Source organism: Lithobates pipiens, unplaced genomic scaffold (assembly GCF_037356315.1).
Source record: "Lithobates pipiens isolate NorthernLeopardFrog02 unplaced genomic scaffold, aLitPip1_a1.2 Scaffold_3, whole genome shotgun sequence".
Classification (NCBI taxonomy): Eukaryota; Metazoa; Chordata; class Amphibia; order Anura; family Ranidae; genus Lithobates; species Lithobates pipiens.
Window position 1 is genome coordinate 142,167,423 of NW_027507790.1, and position 23,844 is coordinate 142,191,266.

General features: G+C 36.4%; 1 protein-coding gene across 1 annotated transcript in view; it reads left to right on the forward strand.

The window, feature by feature from the left end:
- ST8SIA4 (ST8 alpha-N-acetyl-neuraminide alpha-2,8-sialyltransferase 4) overlaps positions 1–6,807 on the forward strand; it is a 229,934-nt gene extending 223,127 nt beyond the window's left edge. Inside the window, exon 5 of the mRNA XM_077462336.1 lies at positions 3,088–6,807. Coding sequence (XP_077318462.1) covers positions 3,088–3,370 — 283 coding nt within the window. The 3' untranslated portion in view covers positions 3,371–6,807. The remainder of the gene's footprint in view (positions 1–3,087) is intronic.
- The last annotated feature ends 17,037 nt before the right edge of the window (positions 6,808–23,844 follow it).

Genomic DNA, 23,844 nt, shown 5'->3' on the forward strand with positions numbered 1-23,844 from the left:
CGAGCTCCAGATAACAAACCTGCCCACAGAATCTGCAGTTTTTTAGGTCTCATAACAGACAGAGGAGAGACATTTGACAGGTAAGGATACATGCAGGAGACATGTATATCCTTATAAATAACCACTATGGCAGTAGTTTAGAAAGGATGAGAGTGGGTTTACATCCACTTTAAGGCAACTGTAAAATGTATCACCAGAGGCTTGCCCTGAATGTAGCATATACTATGAATGCACTAGTAGGTAGAATCTAAAAGAAAACTCTGCAGAAAAAGACATTGGCATGTCTGATTAAAGATATAATAACCTTTATTGAACATTTCTAACTTGAGTTTTCTTTTGATAAAATGTTAAGTTGGTGGGTTTAATTCTAATTCTTATAGTTTCTTTTGTATTGGCATAGAATAAGCATGCAGATCAGATGTCAGAAGAAAAATCAAAAGTTCTTAAAAGCTAATTTTTCCATGTCCGTGATTTAACATAACAAAACAAAAGGGTCATCATAACTTGGAGAGATCAGCATGTTACAGCTCATGTACATACTGTACAAAAAAACATTCAAAACAGTTAAATGCATCTCAGACGCAGGTCAGAAGGTGGTTAGAGGAATCTGCAAGGGCCTGGTTCACATCTGTGCGGTGCGCTTTAGGTGCATAATGTGCATTTTGATCAACGTGCAACAAAGATGCCGCAGGCAGAATTTTTTTAATGCACCACACTTAAAGTGGAAGTAAACCCATGGATTTAAACAGTTAAAAAAAAAGGCATCCCGGGAATGCTTACTGCACATTGGCTGTGCTCTCAGCCAAACTATCAAACCATCCAATGGCTGGTGTCATAACGAATCACATGTGCAGCATCATAGCAGTTGAAGATTAAACAGAGGCAAAGATGGCAGCTTCCTTGGCTGAAAACGATAGGGGAGTTTACTTCCACTTTAAAATGGAACACACAAATGTGAACATGGTCTAAAGCAACTCAAATGGAACTGCGTGGAAACAACTTAAAATAATCTGAATTGCAAATTAAATGAACCTGAAAGTGTGCCTATCTATGCAAACCTTCATTCTTTTAAGGTTTTTTAAGTGTTTTTTGAGGACAGATCAGTTATCAGAGAGAAGGGTAAAGGATCAATGAACGGTATAAAGAATCAAAGACAAATGATGACACTCTGAAAAGAAATACACATCATTCAATTATTGGTAACAATACTCCATTGTGTGTAAATGGTTTTCTTGTGCTTAGATTTTTACAAAAGACATACCTTTTTCTCACCTATTCAGTTTATCATTACTCTCCTGAGCCTAGCACCAATACCCTAATGATAGAATAATGGTTGCATTGGATAACATCAATACTTTTCTACAAGTGCTTGAAAACAGGAAACACAACCACATACTGTATAGGGCAGACCAGTAGTGTATTTAGGTTTTGTGCTGCCCTAGGCCTGATTAAACTTGTGTACCCCCTAACTTAAATATGACCCATCCATTCCAAGGATGTCAAGGCCAAACCCCTTCCTGTTTATGTGTTCATTTACACCCGCTTACCTCCAGGTTTGTCCTGCTCCAGAAAAAAAATGGAAAAGGACTGCATCATTTTCAGATTTTGTGGACTGGATTGAGGTAGCCTGATGTAAATGGACAACAGAGTCTGTTGAACCTGGCTGCCTCAGAGCTGACAGGGGTCTGCCAGTGTCAGCTGGGCAGAAACTGAACCGGCAGGGATATCAAAACCGTGATATCCATTAGAGCTGCACAATTAATTGTTAAAAAATTGCAATCTTGATTCACCCCCTCTGACATACTCTCCTGCTGAGAGTAGCCGATTCTTTCATATAAACAAGTGGAGAGATATTATCTGCTCACTCAGCTGTCAAAAAAAAGCATCCCGGGCAGTCTGCCAAGTTTAGAACTTGAAACATTGTAACTAACGCTTACTTCTTAGATCAAAGGGATAGAACTTCTGTGTAAACAAATAATCCGGGCAATCTGCCAAGCTTTCAACAATGTGTAAATCCAGGAAGTTTACCCACTTAAAGTCTAAATCTTTTTCTGACACTTCTTTCTTAAGTTAAAATCAATACTTTTTGCTAGAAAATTACTTGGAACCCCCAAACATTATATATATATAATTGTAGCAGAGACCCTAGGGAATAAAATGGCAATTGCTGCAATATTTTATGTCACACTGTATTTGCCCAGCAGTCTTTCAAATGCAATTTTTTGGGTATAAATACACTTCAATAAAAAAAAAAAAAAAATGAAACAGTAAAGTTAGCACAATTTTTTTTTTTGTTTTAATGTGAAAGATGATGTTACTCCGCAAAAATTGTGAGAGAATCGTAAACAAGACAGCAGAGATCCTGGGTGATTTTATTGACTAAATATGGTCCATATAGCTAGTACAGAAGATGTGATCTGTCATTTTTGATAGAAGTAGCAGCAGGTAAACATTGTCGAGTGCAGTGCATTGGGTCATTGTGATTGACATGGATCTACATCCCCATACAACATGAATGGCATTGGATTTAAACGAGGGGACTTTTTTGGTCTAATAGAGGAAGTTGGTTGGGTGTTTTTTTTTTAACAATATACATTTTTTTTCTTATAGGGCCCAGCACATCATTAAAAAGAAAAAAGAAACACGTGAGGTCCCCTAAAGATTAATAACAGATCCTTTTACACTCATGCAGGAAAGTTGTGGTAGGGCAGTGAGGAATAGACACATGGATAAGAAATGATTGGGGTTCTTAGGACTCTTTATTTTATTTTAACACCAGGAAATGCAGGCCACGTTGTTTTTTGTTTTTCTTTCCTCATGTACTCCTTTTTCTGATAGAGGTTCCAGGCATACTTCGATATAGATTGCAATGTATTTTAGGACTGCATGCTGCTGGCTTAGACAGCTAGAAGGAGCAAAACAACAATTTTTATTTTGTTTTGGTCCACCTCTTCTCCATCAGATCATTCCAACTATAATACACAGAAACAGCTAGACCCCAGAACAATTACAAAGATTATAAAGTATGCTGCAATCACGGTTAATTAGGCAACTGTATTCAAAACTAATTTATTTTTCCCTTTCCAGGTACTGGCTAACAAACAAAGTACAAATCAAGAGACCAAGCACCGGCCTTCTGATGTACACCCTGGCAACGCGGTTTTGTGATGAAATTCATCTGTATGGATTCTGGCCCTTCCCCAAGGATATTTATGGAAATATAGTCAAATATCATTATTACGATGAGCTGAAATATAAATATTTTTCTAACGCTGGCCCTCATAGGATGCCGCTGGAATTCAAGACACTGAATTTATTACATAATAAAGGAGCATTGAAACTGACAACTGGAAAGTGTGAACAGCAATAACAGTTTCTGAAATGTAACAAGTTACAAAATCTCACTTGAGATATTTTTAGGATATTTTGGAGCTGTGCTCTTTTTAAAGGATATAAAATAGTGTTACTCTTTAAAACTCACGCTTGAAGCTGGATTACTGTTACTAGATGATCAGTTGGGCGCCAGGTGCTATAAACGAAGCTACTATAGGACGTTTGAATGAAGTAAGTGCCACATTTTGAAAGAAAACATGAATGTTCAACTCATGTTTACAAGACAAATGCAATCACCATGGATTTGAAGAAAGAGATGAATCCCCTATATGTGTAATGGATCCCAGAAAGAACAGACCAGATCTGAGTGATACACCGTGACGTTTGAAAACTACTGGCACCTAGTTTACATTTACATTTGGAAATTTGTGTTCACGTGGCTTAACGTGATGCTGTTGGTTCCATCATTTTGATTGCCCTTGTATTATGAATTTGTAATTTTTCTAAACTTTTTTTGTAGATTAGGAACAGATATGAATGCTATGAAATAGAATAGACAAATAGATTGGTTTAATATAGACCTTAGCATGGCTTTGAGGGATAATACACTCAATCACATTTTACTGCCAGTATCTATAGTGTTCTGAACTTATGTTTCAAGTAAGTTGGTAGTAATTTGAGTCAGGCCATGGGTCACAGAAGAAAAGGAGTTAAAAATGACAACTATGAATGTTGTGTTTGCCTTCTGTAAAGATCTTGACTGAACTTCTTTTTTTTTAAAGTGGAATCATCACCCACACAATGCCATTATCTTGAAATAACCAACATTCATGCTATCAATACTACAGAGTCTAGCAACATCACTGTTTTTGGGGGAATGAGTTTTAATGAAAGTTTCAGTCAGGGGATTGGATTTTAGTAAACAGTAAAAGTGCATAGTCAGTGTTTTGTAACATAAAGTAGAGTTAAAGTCACACAATAACCTCTTTTGGCATTTAAATAATCCATGTGTGCTTTCCATGTGGTTTGTATATCTGTATGCTATTTGCAAAAACACTCCAGTAGTAACTGAGCACCATAGGTTTACAGTTGTAACCGTGGCAGGAGGTGGCTTTAGCAGCACTGTGTGCTACTTGCAGTAGAACTTGGAGTGCACAGGCAAGGGTGACAGCACTAAAGCTGAACTGAGGAAGCATTTTCACCCTATGAAAGAAAGTGTATGTGGATTCTCCAAGCACAGGGGTAGGCAACCTGGGGCCCTCCAGCTGTTATGGAACTATATTTACCATGGGGCATTGCAAGGCTGGCAGTTACAATTACTCCCAAAGGCATAGTAGGACTAGTTCTGCAACAGCTGGAGGGTCCCAGGTTGCCTACCCCTGTCCTAGCAGGTATTGAAAGCAGGACTCATAAAAGCAAAATAAATAGCATTTAGAACATGAGAGGAACACAACCAACAACATATTTGGTTCATGCCTTTGGACAATTTGCTATACATAAATATCGCAACAAGCAATAATTGTGCACACAACTTTGCAAGTTTCATAAATACATTATGGTTTACAACTATAATCTCATAGTCATTAGTGATGTTTTCTAATCTTTTTGTTCACATTTGGTGAAGGACTACCAATTTACAGTATTTAGTTAAAGCCTATGTTTACCCAAACCTTTTTTTTTGTTTTGGATAGCGTAAGAAAGGGATTAAACCTTGTCAGGTAGTTTTTCTGCTGTCTGTATCATGCTTAGGAGATTTACCATCACTTTCTGTCATGGAGATAGAAGAGAAAGGGAAAGGAAATCTGTACAAAGTGAGGGAAATTCCCCTATTAGACATTTGTCCCCAGAATAGTGTCCCCTTTGGAAAATGATCCTTCTATTCTTGCTTTGCACACAATTTGCGGTTTTCCATCATTTTCTTTTTCATTGACAATAGCCAACAAGACACATAGGGACATAGACAAGGTTTCTAATCCTTCCCAGCTCTAGTCAAAACTAAGTGGTCACAGCTGTGATATAGCCTCATACGCTGGGTGACTTCTGCGATACCCTATTGTGTCCCATACTAAACTCATTAATTGATACTACTACCATGATTTTGTTAGGATAGGAGGAGCAGAAGTGGTATTCGACATTCTCCTTTTTGTTAGTGCTCACATTTAGACTGCTTTCACACTGAGGCGCTTTACAGGCACTATAACGCTAAAAATAGCGGTTGCATAGCGCCTGTAAAGAGCCTCTCCTGTCGCTCCAGTGTGAAAGCCCGAGTGCTTTAACACTAGAGCGGTGCGCTTGCAGAACGGTTAAAAAAGTCCTGTAAGCAGCATCTTTGCATCACAGTAGGAGCGGTGTACACACTGCTCCTAAAGCGCCCCTGCCCATTGAAATCAGTGGCGATTTGCCGGTGTTTTTAACCCTTTTTCGGGAGCTAGCGGGGGTCAAAAGCACCCCGCTAGAGGGCGAATAGTGCTGCTAAAACCTTGTGTTAAAGCATCTCAGACCCCTTTCACACTGAGGCACTCGAAAATTGCCCATAAAATGCCAGGTGCTTTTCAATCCCTTTTGAGGTGCTAGTGGTGTGCTTTTTTTTAAAGTTTCCCATTCACTTTAATAGAGAAGGACATTTTGCACTCCAAAGATGCTGCTTGCAGGACTTTTTTCACAACCCCACCAGCGCTCCGCTCCAGTGTGAAAGCATCCATTGAAATTAATGAGAAGCAGTTTTCAGGAGTTTTTCAGGTGCTATTTTTAGCGCAAACGCACCTGAAAAGTGCCTCAGTGTGAAAGAGGTCTGAATAAGAGATTTTGTCTTGATAACGCTTAAAAGATAGATGACTTCTGTGATACCCTATTGTCTCCCATACCAAACTCTTTAATGGATACAACTGGCCTGTTGAAGCTTCTCGTGAGCAGTTATTGTAGAGTAGAAGTGACATTCAAACTTCTCCATTTTGGTAATGCTCATAATGCTGCTTCTAAACACGAGACTTTGTCTTGATGTTGCAGTCTCAAATGCATTGATTGGCTGAATTCTGGTTTCCGGAACAAAATAATTGCCTCTCAAATGTCTGGGTGAATGATCCACTTTAATTATATCTTGAGCAGAGTGGTCCAATTTTTATTTCATGTTTCAGTATTACATAATGCAGATCTTCTCTGACAAACAAAAAATGTACTGAATGTACTGAAAAGTAGACAGTTATGCTTTCAAAACAGCTTGAAGCCCTTTTTTAAGTCATTAGTAAAATCTGAGCCTCAAAACAGCCAAATTGTTGCTGTAAAAAAGGCATTTATAAGTTAAGTGTGTTTGGAGAAAATTTTTTGTCTTAACATAGGTGCCCTTAATTTTGGTACCAAAGATTTTGGTGAATTTGTATACATTTTTGTTTTTGATTTTCTTTTATATCAATACATTTGTTGTACATTCAGTATTGCAAAGCTATGCTGCTGGAAAATATATATTTGGTTTGTTTATTAGGCTGTATGTTTTTTTCATATTTGTAAGTGTGGTTTAAGAGATGTCAAAGTGTGATAGATTGTAATGTATTGTGTAAAGTATGTTATGTCTGTCCCATTCTCAGAAGATAGTTTAATGTAGGTATGTTTACTATTTCATTTTTACATTTCAGTTTAAAATATTCATCTGGTTTTCCCCTAAAACCTCCCCAGAAACACTTTTTTTACTCTACCCAGACACTATTAAACATATTATCTGAAGACAATATAAACAACGGAAAATTCAAAGACAAAGCTTAAGTCATCTGCCATCTTGGTTTTTGCCACAGCATCTTGCTGATCTTCTCTTTGATTCTGCCCTAATGCCCCTGCCCTTATTCTCACCCTAATTAATAACTTGGCAGTTTCCAAATCATCACATTCAGTGCATAAAACTATGGCATTACATGTCATTATCTGACCATGCATGTTCATCCCAAAGGCAATGAGAATTCCAGAATTTGACTATAAATTGTACAACCTGTACATCTCACTGTACAAAGTATAGTAAAACAAACATACTTAAAACATGCAAATTATAAAAAAAAAATCTTTTACAATAATACAGACACATTTGAGAACAAAATATGCATTCCTATACAGTAAACCTTGGATTACGAGCATAATTCGTTCCAGAAACTATCAAAGAGAATTTCCCCATAAGAAATAATGGAAAATCAAATGCAAAATCCATCAGGAGCTACAGAGTATAAAAGAGAAGAGAGGCGCCTCTAAGTGTAGAAATATGGTTACATTTAATGAAGGTACATCATTTAGCAACTCGCATGATTGATGATTATAAGAGGCACATCTAAATATGCAGGCATCCGGGGTAAAGCTGTCCACATAAATCGTCCTTGGCACTGCCGGCTCTCACTGCTATCAGTGTGCAATCGGGACCAGAAAGACTGCAGTAGAGCGATCTGAAAGTGATCATGGAGTGTAGAGTGGAAGGGGTGAAATAGATGGCAGTGAGGAGGATGGTCTATGTGGTCAGCTTTACCCCGGATGTCTGCATACTTAGATGTGCCTCTTTTAATCATCAACCATGTGAGTTGCTAAATGTTGTACCTTCATTAAATGTAACCATATTGCTACACTTAGAGGTGCCTCTCTTCTCTTTTCTACTCAGTTGTGACATGACACTACTTGTATATCAAGATATCGCTTGTATAGCAAGTCAAAATTTTGTTAAAAAATGTGCTTATCTTCCAAAACGTTCACAATCCAAGGTTTTACTATACACTAGGATACATTTACTCATGTGCCAAAAAATAGTTTTGATCATAAATGAAAATATGTTATATAAGCAACGCTCGTGAAAAAAGCTTGATAATCCATGATCAGGCATCTGTACAGCAATCATATTCACATTCTCAGTATGTCACATTGAGCTAGTAGATACAAGGAATTAATGCAGGTTTTTTTTTTTTTGTTGATGGCCATTAACATAGCAAAGGAAATTTGAAGAATAACAGCATCTTTGCAGTGAAAATAAATGGTAATGTTGAAGAAAACCCTGTCCAGTTTTAAAGAGCAAATACAAACCCTCAAAAGCCCTAACTGAGCGAGAGAAAAGCAAAGATCCTTATGAAATGTGATACGTTTATATTTTACTGTATGTTCCTTTTTTCTTCTGGCCCCTAGAAAAAGTCTGTGGATCAACATTCTGCATTTTAGAAATGTAGGTGATCCTTTATATATTGTTCTTTTAGAAATATCTCCAACTATTTTTAAAGCAATATGCAGTGGTTAGAATTTACTAAAACTGGAGCAGATAGAATCTAGATAGTAACCCGTTTCTAAAGTCTGCTTATTTAGTTAAGCTTGGAAAATTAAAGATCAAAGCTGATTGTTTTTCATGCAAAGCTGCATCAGATTCAGGCTGTTGCAATCTTAGTAAATTCCCCTTAGTATTTCCTAGTCAGTGGGGAGATGGGGCAGGGTGCAATGTTTCTGTGCACTTATTCTTTATTTTATGCAAAAATGGCTGCATGCAGTGACAACTAGGCTCAATTCACAAAGCTAACACACCAAGTTACATATTTATTCTCAAAAAAGTGACAAATATATCCAGTTCAGTCCAATGTACCGTATTTATTGGTGTATAACACATACAAGCGTATAACACACACCCTAATTTTAAGAGGGAGGTTTCAGAGAAAAACTTTCCACAGACCCCTTTACATTACAAAGTCCCCACTGCACATTTCACAGACCCCTTTACATTACACAGACCCCCTTTATATTACACAGACCCCCCGCGCATTACACAGACCCCTGCAATTACACTATGCAGACCCCCCGCACAGCCCCTTTACATTGCACAGTCACCCTGCAATCCCAAGAGAACCCCAGTCTCCTGAGACAGCACTGCCAGTGTACTCTAAAGTTTAATAAAAATCAGTGCCAGTCCCTTCTCATAGATTCTTCCCACATCGTGTCATCATAAACCAAAGCCTGGCAACTACTTCATTAGCTTCATTCCTTCTGGCTGGTCACATGATAGTTCTCTAATGTTTCACGTGACCACTCTACTCCTCCAATATAAAGCTACACTCAGAAGAGGAGCAGAAGGAGGAGAGCGGCCGGAAAGAATGGCACGAATGCGGTATTTCCCATCTTCGGTTTACTATGACACTTACACAGTCTACAAAGGATCTATGTGAAGGGGCTGACAGTGATTCTTTTTTATCTTCAGAATACGCCAGCTGGCTGTCCCAGGGTCAGGAGAGGCGGGGTGGCTGGCATGACACCCCCCAATGTGTAGCACCTGGGGCGGACCGCCCTTTCCCCGCTCCCTCTTTGGTAAAAAAAGAAATACCGGCGTATAACACGCAGGTACTGTTTGTCCTCTGTTTTCAGGGGAAAAAAGTGTGCCTTATACGCTAATAAATACAGTAAATCACAGTCATGTGGCTGAAAATAGAGTGCCTTAAGCAGGTGTTAAAGAATTGTAAATTAGATAAATTGTCACTTACTAAAATATGCTTGTTTTGTGGAAGCCTGGCTTACCAGGTCTGCCTTAACCCTCAGAAACTGCTTCTATGTCAGTATAGAGGCCTTGTTTTTACCATTTTCTGACTCCAGTATGTAAGTGTTCACTCAAAGCATATCCATGATCTCCGACAGTCTTCATTTTATTTTGCATAAGACTTTGTTGATTACAGGGAACCTATTTAGGACAGAGTAAAATGTTTTCTGGATAGCAATAGGGTCAGAAAGTTGGCTAGAACATTTCCTTAACAATGATTTGCAAATGTACACATTAAATTGTCCAATACAGACATTTGAGTTCTAAAGCCCCCACCTCATGAGAATCTCCCTCCTTCTTGCACTTCAGAGGCTCCCTTTCCTGTAATTATAAAACATGACGTTCTGAAAGCAAACAGTGATATAGAGCTTAGTGTGTGCTCAGGCTATTTTTTGGACAACACTCAACTATATCCCCTATCACAAGTAGTGCAGATACTCAGAGATGCCATTTGAGGAGAAAATCAACATGATAATGTAAAATTCCCTTACCTTGGCAGAACAAGGTTGGGCAGGAATATCTGATAAAAGAGTGGGGGCGATACTGTCCCCCCTGTATGTTCCCCAGTGAATCATGCTTTGTTGTTAAGATATTATTCTTGTACTGACATGACCTGAGGGGACACAGCTCAGCTTGCTAGAACACAATTTTTGTCAGAAATATAATTTTTATAGAGTCGATTGGATTAGAACTGATCCACTGTGGATCGCATTATGATAAAACATATATAACAGAGTTGTTAGTGCTGCTATTTGGACAACACATGATTTGTAATCTCTGAATTCTGGAGCTCCAGTCTAAATATACTTCAAACACAATGGGATTATAACATCTATTATTATTGTTATTATACAGGATTTATATAGCTCAAACTGTTTGAGCAGCAGTTTACAACATGAGGGCAGACAGTACACTTACAATACAAATCAATATGGGGGGGTCAGAGGGCCCTGCTCATTAGAGCTTACAATCTAGAACTAAAGCTTGCTACACATAGCTTGAATTTGAGCTGATTCCTTCTGAATAGGCCAAAATTCGAACTGTGGGTGCCATGTTAATTTACCGGGCATGGCGGAAACGTATTAGCTGAACAGTGACTGCATCCATGGGATGTTCAAGAAAAATCAAATGTGTATGGCTAGCCTAAGGAGGAGGGAAACTGGTGACATCACACATTATCATGACCAGCAGAATGTGAAATGTGTTATTATTATCTATTATATAATGCATGGGGTAAAATAGGATGCGATTAACTACATTTGATATAAGGGTACATGCACACAGGGCTTAAAAGAAGGCCTCTTTTATGGGCGTTTAATGTTTTTTTATTTTCAGCGCGTGAAAGCCCATCTGTGTTAACCTATGTATCCATGCACACATATGTGTTTACAGGGCGCATTAGAAGAGGACCGTTTAAAGGCTAAAAAAAAAAAACATCAAAATCGCGCACAGGAGAAAAAAACACTTGACACGCCTAAACGGATCTAAATGCTAGACCTGTTTAGGCTCATTTGAGTGTTCATGCATTCTAATGGTCAAAATAAATGAACATTCTGGCCAGTGGACTCCGATAACACTCAAACACTTGAAGCACCTAAATGTGTATGCAATAAACGGCTTTAGGTGCAATTTTTAAGCAGCTTTTCTCCTGCCAAAAGTTCTGGCATTTAAATGAGAAAAGCAAACCCTCTATGTGCATGAGGCCTAATAGACAATGGGGTTAAATGTTGGAGTCTGTTCACTTGATAGATATATAGATAGATAGTAAAAAAATCTGTTTACAAATTTACAAAGGCTGAAAAAAAAATTCCCCTAAATTATTGTAGTTTTAAAAGCAAAAACCTGCCTTGTGGGAAGTAAGCCTGAACAGGTTGTACTTTCTGCTAGTCAAACCCTGTTGCCTGAACTGAGGTAGAGCACAATTAGTTTGAGTAGGACAATAAAACAAAAAAAATACATTATGACACACCGCGGTTGATTTACTAAAGGCAAATAGACTGCAAACGCAGTTGCTCCAGAACTTAGTAAATGAGCTAAGGCTTCACTTTGCAAAGAATACCCAATCACGAGCAAGGAAAAGAAAAAAAATAATAATTTTTGCTCGCATATGATTGGATGCTTGGATGATGGAAGTCAGCAGAGCTTCTGTTCATTTACTAAGCTCTGGATCAACTGCATTTGCAGAATGCACTGTCTTTTTACCTTTAGTAAATCAATCCCACCATGTCAGTTGAACTGCACTAATCTGCATAAAGCAGCCAGGCTTAAGGCAAGGGCACATAGTAAACATTTGCTTTTAATGTGCCCTGTCCACACCATAATGATGTATCTGAATGTGGTATGCTGCATAAAAATGTAGGATGTCTTCATTTTTACACAGCTCTTAGCAAGACACCACGTGTCACTGCACTGCAGTACGTTGCAGCACACTGCAGTGCTGAGACTTTGAATGAATTGTTGATTTGTGACACTTCAATAAAGTTAAAAAAATAAACAGTGTGATGCCTTGTAATGCCGCGTACAAACGGTCAGATTTTCCGACAACAAATGTTCGATGGGAGCTTGTTGGAAATTCTGACCATGTGTAGGCTCCATTGGACATTTTCCATCGCAATTTCCGACAAACAAAATTTGAGGATCTCAAATTCTCCGACAACAAAATCCATTTTAGCTTGTGGGCTGGTATGAATGAGCCTGAAATGAAGAAAGAGGGACACTGAAGGGATCCTCAGTTCAGGTATGCGGTCTCCATAGTCAACTCAGCATTCTGCTCAGCCTGGAAGAACAAAGCACAATAAAAGCAAGCCATATGAATGATTTAGGATTTGCATCATTTAGGCCATGTAGTGTTACAGAACAAAGTGCTTTTGAGCTTTGTAAGTGTTTGTTTTTTTCAGGGATTTTAACATTTTGGAAATACTAGCTGATAATTTCTTTGTTTACAGAGAAATAGACGTCATCGTTTGTCATTGTCAGTGAGATAGCTACCCATGTATGGCCAACATTACTTTGCAACCTGTAGGCTGTACTGTATGGTGTTCAAAGTGGTAATTCCATTCCCTTTTGCTTATTTCTCATCAGATTAGGTTTCCCCTACAACCCATGCTTAGAATAGTGCACTTACATGTGCCACAATTATAGAAAATATTTTGTAAAATTTATATATATATATATATATATATATATATATATATATATATATATATATATATATATATATATATATATATATATATATAACTTCTCATGTTTTTATTTTATTAGGTATGAAATCACTTTTAACTCCCTGGCGGTATTCCCGAGTCTGGCTTGGGGTGAAAATTTTGTACCATTAGCGGTAACACCAAGCCAGACTCGGGACCGCATCACTGGATCCAGGAAGAGGTTACTTACCTTGTCCCCTGGATCCAGCTATGTCTCCCCGCAGTGCGATCGAGCCGTCCTCCGCTTGATCTATCACAATGCCGATCTCCGTTCCCTGCGAGCGTTGTGATGCACAGGGTGGAGAACGGCATCAAATTAAAAAAGTAAAACACACACATTACAAACAGTATAATGTGATCTTACAGATTACATTGCTGTATGTAATTATTTCACATCCTCTTTGTCCCTAGTGGTTTCTCCAGTGACCTGCATGCAGTTTTATATTATAAAAAAATATTCTTTCTGCCTGGAAACTGGAGATTGTCCATAGCAACCAAAACTGTCCCTTTACATCAAAAGTAATTTTACACCAGCTAGAAAACAGCGATAATAAATTGGAATCACTCGCAGAATTGAGCGATAGCGATTTGTGGGGATATCCGTCATCAAACACTGAAAAGTAATGACAGTGACAATTCTGCAACTGAGCACATTTCAGTGTTTTTGATTTGATTACATTATTGAATTATTTTTATTATTTTTATATTATTATTTGGTATAATTATCTATAGTTATTTATTATATTATAATTCATGATTTCATTTTTCCAACTTTATCATACCCAGGATGTCTGCTAGACTCTGGTTTGGACAGATTTAAGTGAGTTATTCCTAAGAATTACTGGACTACAATATAAAACGCCAAATTTTCATGCAAAATAATTGTACCGCTTTCAGCACCTAAAATATGAAATAATCATACCGCCAGGGAGGTTATTTATCCAGTCCTGCTGTCTAAAAGCCAGTGTATATAATATAAAAACAGATACTCTTTAAGAATGCGATATTGATTTAGTTATATCTCTGCTACAAAACACACTGCCAAACATTAATCTAAGCAGAGCACTGATGACTCCCCTATTAGCTGCCTATACGTCGCCTATACCTTCCCAGTGGTACCCAATACCCAGTGGTACCATATATAAGGCCCACAGGGGTAAGTGATATAACCACTGATTGAGTAAGTTATTCTGTAGTAAGGGACCTGGTAGTAACTTCTGTGCTTGTGCTCAATCTAATTAAGTGAATATACCCTACTGGGTATTTGTAAAGCTTTCTCATGCACATTGTGTACTTTTTTACAATTTGTATTTTGCTTTGTTCATTACCTGCATTAAATAACTGCATACAGCATTTTTTTACCATTTTATAATCTAAACAATTGTGTATTTTTAACTAAAGCTCATTCATAAGCTACTCAGTTTGCTGCACACGTACATTTTTTAACTGTTATCGGCTTCATGCTACAGGAGAGCTGACTGCCTGCAATTTTCATACATATTCTTTAAAAGCAAATAAATTAACCCTTTAGCGTCAAGCAGAAAATCTATGATCATAAATAAAAAAAAGCAGCTTTATACAAGCTGTTGCCTTTTTTTTTAATTGTGTGCATTTATTTATGGCTTTTATACTGTGTATGCATTGACAACCACAGTAAATGTGTTTACTGATTTGGACATCCTCTTAACACCAGCACAATTGTACATTGTTTTTCACAAAACACAAAATACATTTCTTATTCACCACCAATGATCAAGTCCATGCAAACCAATACTATTTTGGCTGGCAGTATTGGGAAGAGAGAAGTATGTTAAAATGTTTAATGCATTTGCTTTGTTGTATTTATGAGAACATATATTATTTATAATAGATTTTGCTATGAAGGAACTCTCATAATTTGAAATAGTTCCTGAATTTTGGAGTTTTATTATTGATGCTCAATCTAAAGCTCTAAAGCAAACATTTAGCAGACATATGCTAAGGAGTGAATTATATATTTTTTTCATATGTTTTAAGATAAATATAAAAATATAATTGAATGTGAATTCATTTGTAACTTGAATCCAGCAATTATCTCCACCTCTAATCTTGACCAATATTGCTGTCACTCAATCACTGTCAAATATTTACCAAAGTCTCTTTTTAGTTAGGTTGGATCATGATATTTATTTATATTTTACATTTATTTTATTTATATGTAAGAAATGCTCCTTTTTCCAGACTGTCAAGTACTAATATAAGTTCTAACATTGAACTGCATGCGATTTTAATGTGCATAACATACTTTCAGCATGTATAGACATAACAGTTCTATTTGCATGTAAAATCTGTAGGATTTAAATATTCATTTAAACATTTATCTACCAATGAAGCCCTGTACACCCATGTATCCATGTAAGCATTTCAGCACCTGCTATCTTCACCAATATTGTACCATATATTTGAATATGTCACTGAGGAATCAAGATTTAAAATATAATTTAAAGTATATGTACAGTTAAAAAAAGATAAAGCTAAAGCTAAATATACAGTCATAACACTCTTCTATAAATCATATACACGAGTAATTGTTATAATGCATATGCCAGAATTTTCAATGGCCAAAAACAGCTTTAGTAAAATATTTCATACTGCCTGTGGTGTTTAAATACTGTTTTATTTATTATCTGAAAAATGAGAACACATCAATTATGTGACAGGCACATAAAAGAAGAAATTAAGTGTTACGCAAATTAATTGTTTGACTTAGAACTGTTTTGCACTGGGCTTGTCTTTAAGTATTATAGGAATGGGAAAAAAGAAGTAGAAAATTGTGGTAATTTATAAAATTAAATGAAATGACAATTTTTTTATTTGTATTGCACTCATTTTGAAGCTTTATTTTAAGTGTTTTTTGTTGTTTGTTCTGCTTTACCAAAGTGTGCCATTTATAACACAAACAAAAGGAAGGAGGTAAAAGGAGTACACATATTCCCTTGATGTCACGAAACAGAAAATCACGTAAATTACAAAAAAAAAGTATCCTGAATTTAGTAAGAACCTTTATAATTTCAGTTTAATGCTATTATGATATTCAAATTGTTCTGTTTAACAGAGTGCAGAGTGTAGATTACTGGTGCACATATTATAATGTTATCGTTAAATTACAAATATTAGAATTCCACAAGTCAAAAACTGATTTGCCATTTAAAGAGAAAATGTGTTCAGACTATGGATATTAGATAATTTACAAACTATGTATTAGCAGTAAAAGAGCTTTAAAACAAACTGACCAATATAGCTATTAATTGGAGCAATTCTCAAAGATCACAACAGAGAGTCTGATGTCAGATTTCAGTCTCTAACAGCTCGCAAGCAACTGCTGTTTGTTTATATAAAAACACTGGCAGGCTGCAAAGTGCTGGCTTCAAGAGAAAATGATTAACACTGTATTAAACCCAAAGGCATACGTTTATTATATTACAGCTTACTAATTCTTAGATTTGATGGCTGCATTTATATTATGTTTTAGGCTTTCTTTCTTATATTTTCATCTGGTGATCCAGTGAGTAAGTCTGTTGTTTTTCACACAAAAAAACAAGCTCTCTTCCTGATGTGTCAGTTTACAAGGATGAGACAAACCATTTAACACTTTTATTTATCCATGTAAAACCTTTATCCCAAAATGAAAAATCTGTTGCCGTAACTGATTATTAAAATGTGAGCTGAAGTTTGGCTTCACTTTGTTAGTGAATTTAAATCTGCTACAACATTTAATACTATCCTCCCCAGACTGACAGTGTTGCTGTCTGTTGTGCCCCCTGTGCTAATTCATCCACAATGAAGACAATATAATACAGCAGATGTGTTACTGGCCAGGTCACCAGGTGAAAATAGAGAGAGGAAAAGCCTAAACAAAAAAAAAAAAAAAACAAGTGCAGCCACCACATTTTATAATTGGTAAGTTGCAATATATTTCATTTTTTGTTTTAGGTTTAATGCTGATTTCAGAGTACTAGCATCTACAGAGGTTAGTGAGGGCTTGTTTTGAAGCTCTTTTACAGCATGTTAATAATATAAAAATGCTCCAATGTCCATAGCCTGTGTATAGTTTAACTAAAAAGGAACAAATGGCCTGCAAATAAACCTTTTCAATGCGGAAAACAAAGTTGGTTATCAAAATGCACTAAATATTTTCCTTAAAATCATTGAATCAAACACTTTTTAAACATAATTGTTTATTCCCTGTCCACCATGGGTCTGGGGCAATGAAGGGGTTAATTAACTGGAGTAACTTTGGTAAATGTGTTCCCACACGATTACAATTGATAATTATTTAATAGGTTTGTAACTTTTTTTCTTAAGTCAATTGGTTTCTTTAAGCAAGTAAAGGTTTGAGGAACTGATGTGACACTTACAAATAATTATGTTTAAGGCAATCTGTACTGGCTTTCCATATCTCTCAGGAACTCCAGCTCTGTCCTAAATTGCAGACAATAGAAAGCCAACCAGTAGAGCGCTACACCTCCTACTATAGGTTTAGTTACTTATGTACAGAAAATATATTCATAATTGAGCCTTGTTCCACAGCTTTGTTGGGTGGGTAAAACTGGGAACTCAGGTACTGAGATCCTGGGGTTGACTTACTAAAATCAACGAGCTGTTCACTTTGCAAAGGTTATTTTCCCTTACCTAACTTATCTATGCTACTTTCCATCATCCAGTCAAGAGCATACAAAAATACTATTTATTTAATTTTCCTTGCATGTAATTTGTTATCTGTGCATAGTGAATTCTCACCACATTCACTAAGGCAGGGTACAATTCCCCTGTAAAGTGCCAATTCCTCTGCAAAATGAACAGCCTGTTTGCCTTTAGTAAATTAACATCCCTGTCTCTAGATTCTTTGGGAAATATAGGGGTAAGTAGCCTGACCATTTGATTACATTTTAAAAAAATGCAGGCAAAGAAGTAAAAATAACTGCAAAATAGTTTGAAATGTGTAATAGTTTTTCACATTATTAAAACAGAAATAAATAAATACAATTGTTTTTAAAATGTTCAAGTTTACATCATTACATTAAATCCATTAATGTTGTACACTAACAGCTAAGGGAAATTATAATTCTGATATCACAAACATGTTTGGTGAATGCACTGTAATTAGTGGCTTTTATTTTTTTGTATTTTTTGTCTTCTTAATTATGCTAATAATGTTATATGTACCTAAATGAAATAAAAGTTGTTTAAAAGCTGCAAATCTATAGCTTTGAGATAAACAATCAGCCTTTTTGCCTTTCTAAAATGTATTATATTTGCACAGTTTTGTTCCTTGTTAGAAACACTGGTTGTTTAGGCAAAAGCACAATAATTTCTTTAGGAGATGCAGTTTACAGAGAATTTAGTCTGGTCTGTACTACTGAAAATTATGGATTTTGAAGGAATTGTAAGAAAGCTTTCTTTAATTGTCATTGTTTAATATGTGTTTTTATTACGTGTACAATTTTTTTATGATTTTCTCATTTGTAAACTTCTTAATCTTTAATAAAACTTCTTTTCTATGATTTTGTTTTACTGCTTTCACATTACAGTTTTTACAAAATAGTGAATATGATCATTGCAGATGAATTGACACTCCTGCAAATGTGGTGAAAATAAACTGGCATCACCAGGCTGACTACAATAGATGGGCTTTGCAGATATTTTAACAGGCATAAGAGTTAAAGAACCTAGGAATCTGTTTGTTTTATCGCCCAAATATGATGAAGTTAATTATGTTTATCATTTTGTAATAATTGTTAGCTATAACTATAGTTCCATGGGATAAATAGAGAGGCAACTTTTCCCCCCAACCATGATACAGACAGTAGAACAGGAAGTGCATCACAAAACAAAAAGAAGCAAGAAGAACTCTTTTAAAGGGGGGAACAGACAGCAGTAACAAAATCAGTAACAAAATCACAGAGGGCATTATGTTTTCTTGCTTTATCCAATAGAAAGTAAATGTTTAGACAAAAGCTAGGATTTAAAGCTGAAGCCTGGCCAGGGCCTGCCCCACCCCCATTCAGCTAATCATCCTTGTAAAGAAAAATAAATAAATCAAAAAGGCCCAAAAAACGTTCACATGTTGGGTCCTGAGTCTTCTGTTTTGCAGAATTGGAGGTTGATTCAGTGACAGCATGCCATGATGATGGTGATGTCAAAACAAGGGGCAGCAACAAGACCAGTTAGCAGTGGGCTCAGACTGCAGAAGTGATTTTTTTATGTGTATGGGTAGGAGTAGGATGGATGGGAGTTATATTGACTTTTCTAGAGATGAGTTTGAATTAAACATGCCAGAGAGCAATGTGGGATTTATGTGTTTTTGGCACAAAATAATGATAGGTTACATGTTGTGCAACTTTGGTTGGGTACAATGACACTACTAAAAGTCAACCGCAATAGAACCATAGACTGATAAACTTGCTTGATTACCAGTCTCCACATAACCTTAGTAAATCACTCGCTCAGTAAACAGAATAAATGGCATCAGAAGAACAAGAGCAACCTATTATAGTCTTTCCAGAATATCTTAAAGTAGAGCCAGATTAGGGACATAAACAACAAATTATCTTTAACCACTTCCAGACCGCTGCACGATGATGTATACTTTCTTACTTTGAAGGGGGATATCATTGTTATGGCAGCAGCTAGCCACCATAACCCCGGTATCCTATTCTTCAGCCGGTGGTCCAGTTTCCGATAAGAGGTATCTGCGGTAGATTCACCGCGAGATCACTCTTATTTACGGTGGGAGAGGGGCCCCTGTAAATATGAGATCTGAGGTCTTTTTGACCCCAGATCTCATATTTAAGAGGTCCTGTCATGCTTTTTTCTATTACAAAGGATGTTTACATTCCTTGTAATAGGAATAAAAGTGACACTTTTTTTTTTAAAACAGTGAAAAAATAAAAGGTAAAATAAATAAGATTTTTTTTTAAACTTGCCCCATCTCGCTGAGCTTGCATGCAGAAGCGAACGTTTACTTGAGTACCACCCGCATATGAAAACGGTGTTCAAACCACACATGTGAAGTATTGCGGCGATCGGTAGAGCAAGAGCAACACTTTTATCAAGAGACCTCCTCTATAACTTAAAACCTATAGAATTTTTTAAATGTCGGCTATGGAGATTTTTAAGGGTAAAAGTAATTCCACGAGCGGGCGCAATTTTGAAGCTTGACATGTTGGGTATCAATTTACTCAGCATTATCTTTCACATTATAAAAAAAGTTGGGCTAACTTTACTGTTGTCTTATTTTTTAATTCAAAAAAGTGTATTTTTTCCAAAAAAAGACTGCTGCGCAAATACGGTGTTACAGAAAGTATTGCAATGACAGCCATTTTATTCTCTAGGGTGTTAGAACAAAAAAATTATAATGTTTGGGGTTCTAAGTAATTTTATAGCAAAAAAAGATTTTTAACTTGTAAACAACACATCTCAAAAAGAGGTCCTTAAATGGTTAACACAATTCCTCATTTACCTGTGTAGCTGAAGGCACTGTGGAGTAATTTGTTAAAATTTTATAGCAAAACAGTTTTGCTTTGATTTTCTCTCAGCAGATCCTTTTGCTGCCTCTCCCAGTAATTAATTTACAGCTTGCCGAACCCCTGTTCTCTAATTTAAAAACAGAGCAGGTGCACAAGGAGCATGGGGAGAACAGAATGCTGATATCTGCCTGGCTACAGGTCTACCTTAACTTCCTTAGCGGTATTCCCGAGTGTGGTTCAGTACAAAAAGTGGTAACCCCGAGCCACACTGGAGATTGCTTAGCAGGATCCAAGAAAAGTTACTTACCTTGTCCCCAGGATCCTGTGATGTCTCCCTGCTGTGTGTGTGAGCCGTCCTCAGGATCTATCACAGTGCTGAGCTTTGTTCTCTGCGAGTGTTGCGACGCACGGGGACGGAGCATGGCGCCAAATTCAATAAGTAAAAAACACATTACACATACAGTACACTGTACTCTTACATTACTGTATCAAATTATTTCACATCCCCTTTGTCCCTAATGTTTTGTCCAGTACCCTGCATGCAGTTTTATATTATATATACTGTTCTTTCTGCCTGGAAAGTGGATGATTGTCCATAGCAACCAGTGTCCCTTTATATCAAACGTGGTTTTAGACCAGCTAGAAAACAGAGTTAATAATTTAGAATCACTTGCAGAATTGAGCGATAGTGATTTGTGGGGAAATCCGTCATCAAAAACTGAAAGAGATGACAGCGACAATTCTGCAACTGAGCAAATTGCAGTGTTTTTGATTTGGTTACATTATTGAATATTTTTTATTATTATAATATAATTTTTTATAATTTATGATTTCGTGTTTCAAACTTTATCATGTCTACTAGACTCTTGTTTGGACAGATTTAAGTGGGTTATTCCTAATGCCGCGTACACACGGGCGGACTGTATGGCGTACTTAGTCCGTCAAAGCACATTTCAGCGGACAGTCTGCTCGTGTGTGGGCTTCAGCGGACTATTTCAGCGTGCAGTCCGGCGTACTAAGAATTTCGGATTTTTCGAAATTCTGACCGTCGTACTGTGGTTTCAGCGGACAATCCACTCGTCAGTATGCTAGTTCGACGGACTAAGAATAGCGCATGCCCAGAAAGGATTTACACGGCGGAAGGGTGCTTTGCTGTGTATTGGACTTCCTATTTCTAGTCCCGTCATATGTGCTGTACACGTCATCGCGCAAGCTTTCGTCGGACTGTTTGGGTATCCGTGTGTGGTCAAGTCCGTTCAGTGGAAAGTATGACGGACTGTCCGTCGGATTGTATGACGGACTAAGTACGCCATACAGTCCGCTCGTGTGTACGCGGCATAAGAATTACAGGCCTACAATATAAAATGCCAAATTTCTATGCAAAACATTGTACCGCTTTGAGCATCAAAAATCTGAAATAATCTTACCACCAGGGAGGTTAAGAAGACCAAAGATACCATGAAATTATTGAGGGAGGTTAAGCAGACCAAAGATGCGATTAAATTATTGAGGGACACAGGATTCATTGGACTGTCCAAAAGCGGTTCAACTGAGAGGTAACCAACACAACAAAGAAAAGTTTAACAGAATTTTTCAAAACATTATGGAAAGCAGTTCTTCATTAGTAACATTCCAATATAAATGAGCACAGTAAACTACCCAGTCATCCTAAATCAATGGGGTGAAAGGAGTAAAATACTTTGCTTGTACCAAAACAGAATAATCATTTCAAATATAAAAAAAAAAAATATTATAAAAACCTCTTCAGCCACGGAAGGTTTACCCCCCCCCCCCATCATGTTCAGGTCATTTTTTGTAATTTAGCACTGCGTTACTTTAACTGACAATTGCGCGGTCATGCGACGCTGTACCCAAATAAAATTTATGCCCTTTTTTTTCCTACTGAAAGAGGTTTCTTTTGGTGGCATTTGATCACCTCTGCGGTTTTTATTTTTTGCTATATAAACATAAAAAGACCAATAATTAGAAAAAAATAACATATTTTTTACTTTATGCTATAAAACATACATCCAATAATAAAATGTAAAACAAATCTAATTTCTACATAAATGTTGGTGAATATGTATTCTTTCTCCATAAATGTAGGCGAATATGTATTATGCTACATATCTACAAACTATGGGATATATTTATGGAATTTTTTTTTCATTATTTTATCAGATGTTTATACTGAAATATTAAAACAGTATTATATTTATGGAGTTATGCAAAATCTGTGTTTAAGGAGTTTTTCACATTTTTCCACAATACAACCAATTAATTCAAGTTTGTTTATCCATGCTAGTTTGAAGATGAATGAGTACAACAATGTGCTAAAAATATATATATTCATTAACTAAAATTCTGTGTAAAATAATATCAGATATAATTGGTGATATACAAAAAGATAACTTTAAATATCAAATATTTTGTTAACCATATACAAACTTGGTAATTTAACCAAGACTAATTTTTAAATAAAAATTTATTTGGAATGAATATATGGTTGAACACATACTATAACTAATCCAATTATAATACTTTGAAGTCCGTTTTGTTGAGATATAACACCATATTTATCTATTTGATTAAAAAGGAGGAGAACTCATACTGCAGTTAGAATTCAACTCACTCCCAAAACTGACACTACCAACATTGATTAGTTAAGCATATGCTCAAACAACTTCAATTATTCAAAAGGTAAAACCATTAATACTTTACTATGGCTTAAGACTCTTTTGTTTTGTGAAGTATCAACTGGATGTCCAAAGGATTTCTCTGACCCTCATTCCCACATCCTTCTGTACTCTTTTTTTCCTCTCGTCTCTCCGTCTCAAGATCTTCTCCTCTCTCAAAATTCTTTCAGCCCCTTCAAGATTAATTCAGCCTCCTCTCTCTCATGTGTAACCAGTCTATATTCCCCCTAGAATATGGGTGTGGAAATGCCTTTCACGTCATGAGTGACGTAAAACACACATCATTTCTGGATAACCCTTATAGAAAAAATTGTAGTTTCTTTTATTCACCATTGCCAAAGGGGGCAGTGTTGTATTAGAACTTACTTTATTTAATTTGACTTAGGCCCAACAGAAAAATGATAAATTAGACTGAAATATCACTTATGTATCAAACCACTCCAGACCTAGTGGCGATTCTTAAGATCTATTTCTTTAGAAAATATACCCACACTAATTACCTTATCTTTAAATTCCTTAAACTAGGTAATGTAGAACTTAACCCTATGTCTCTGACAGTTTTTACTAGTAATAGT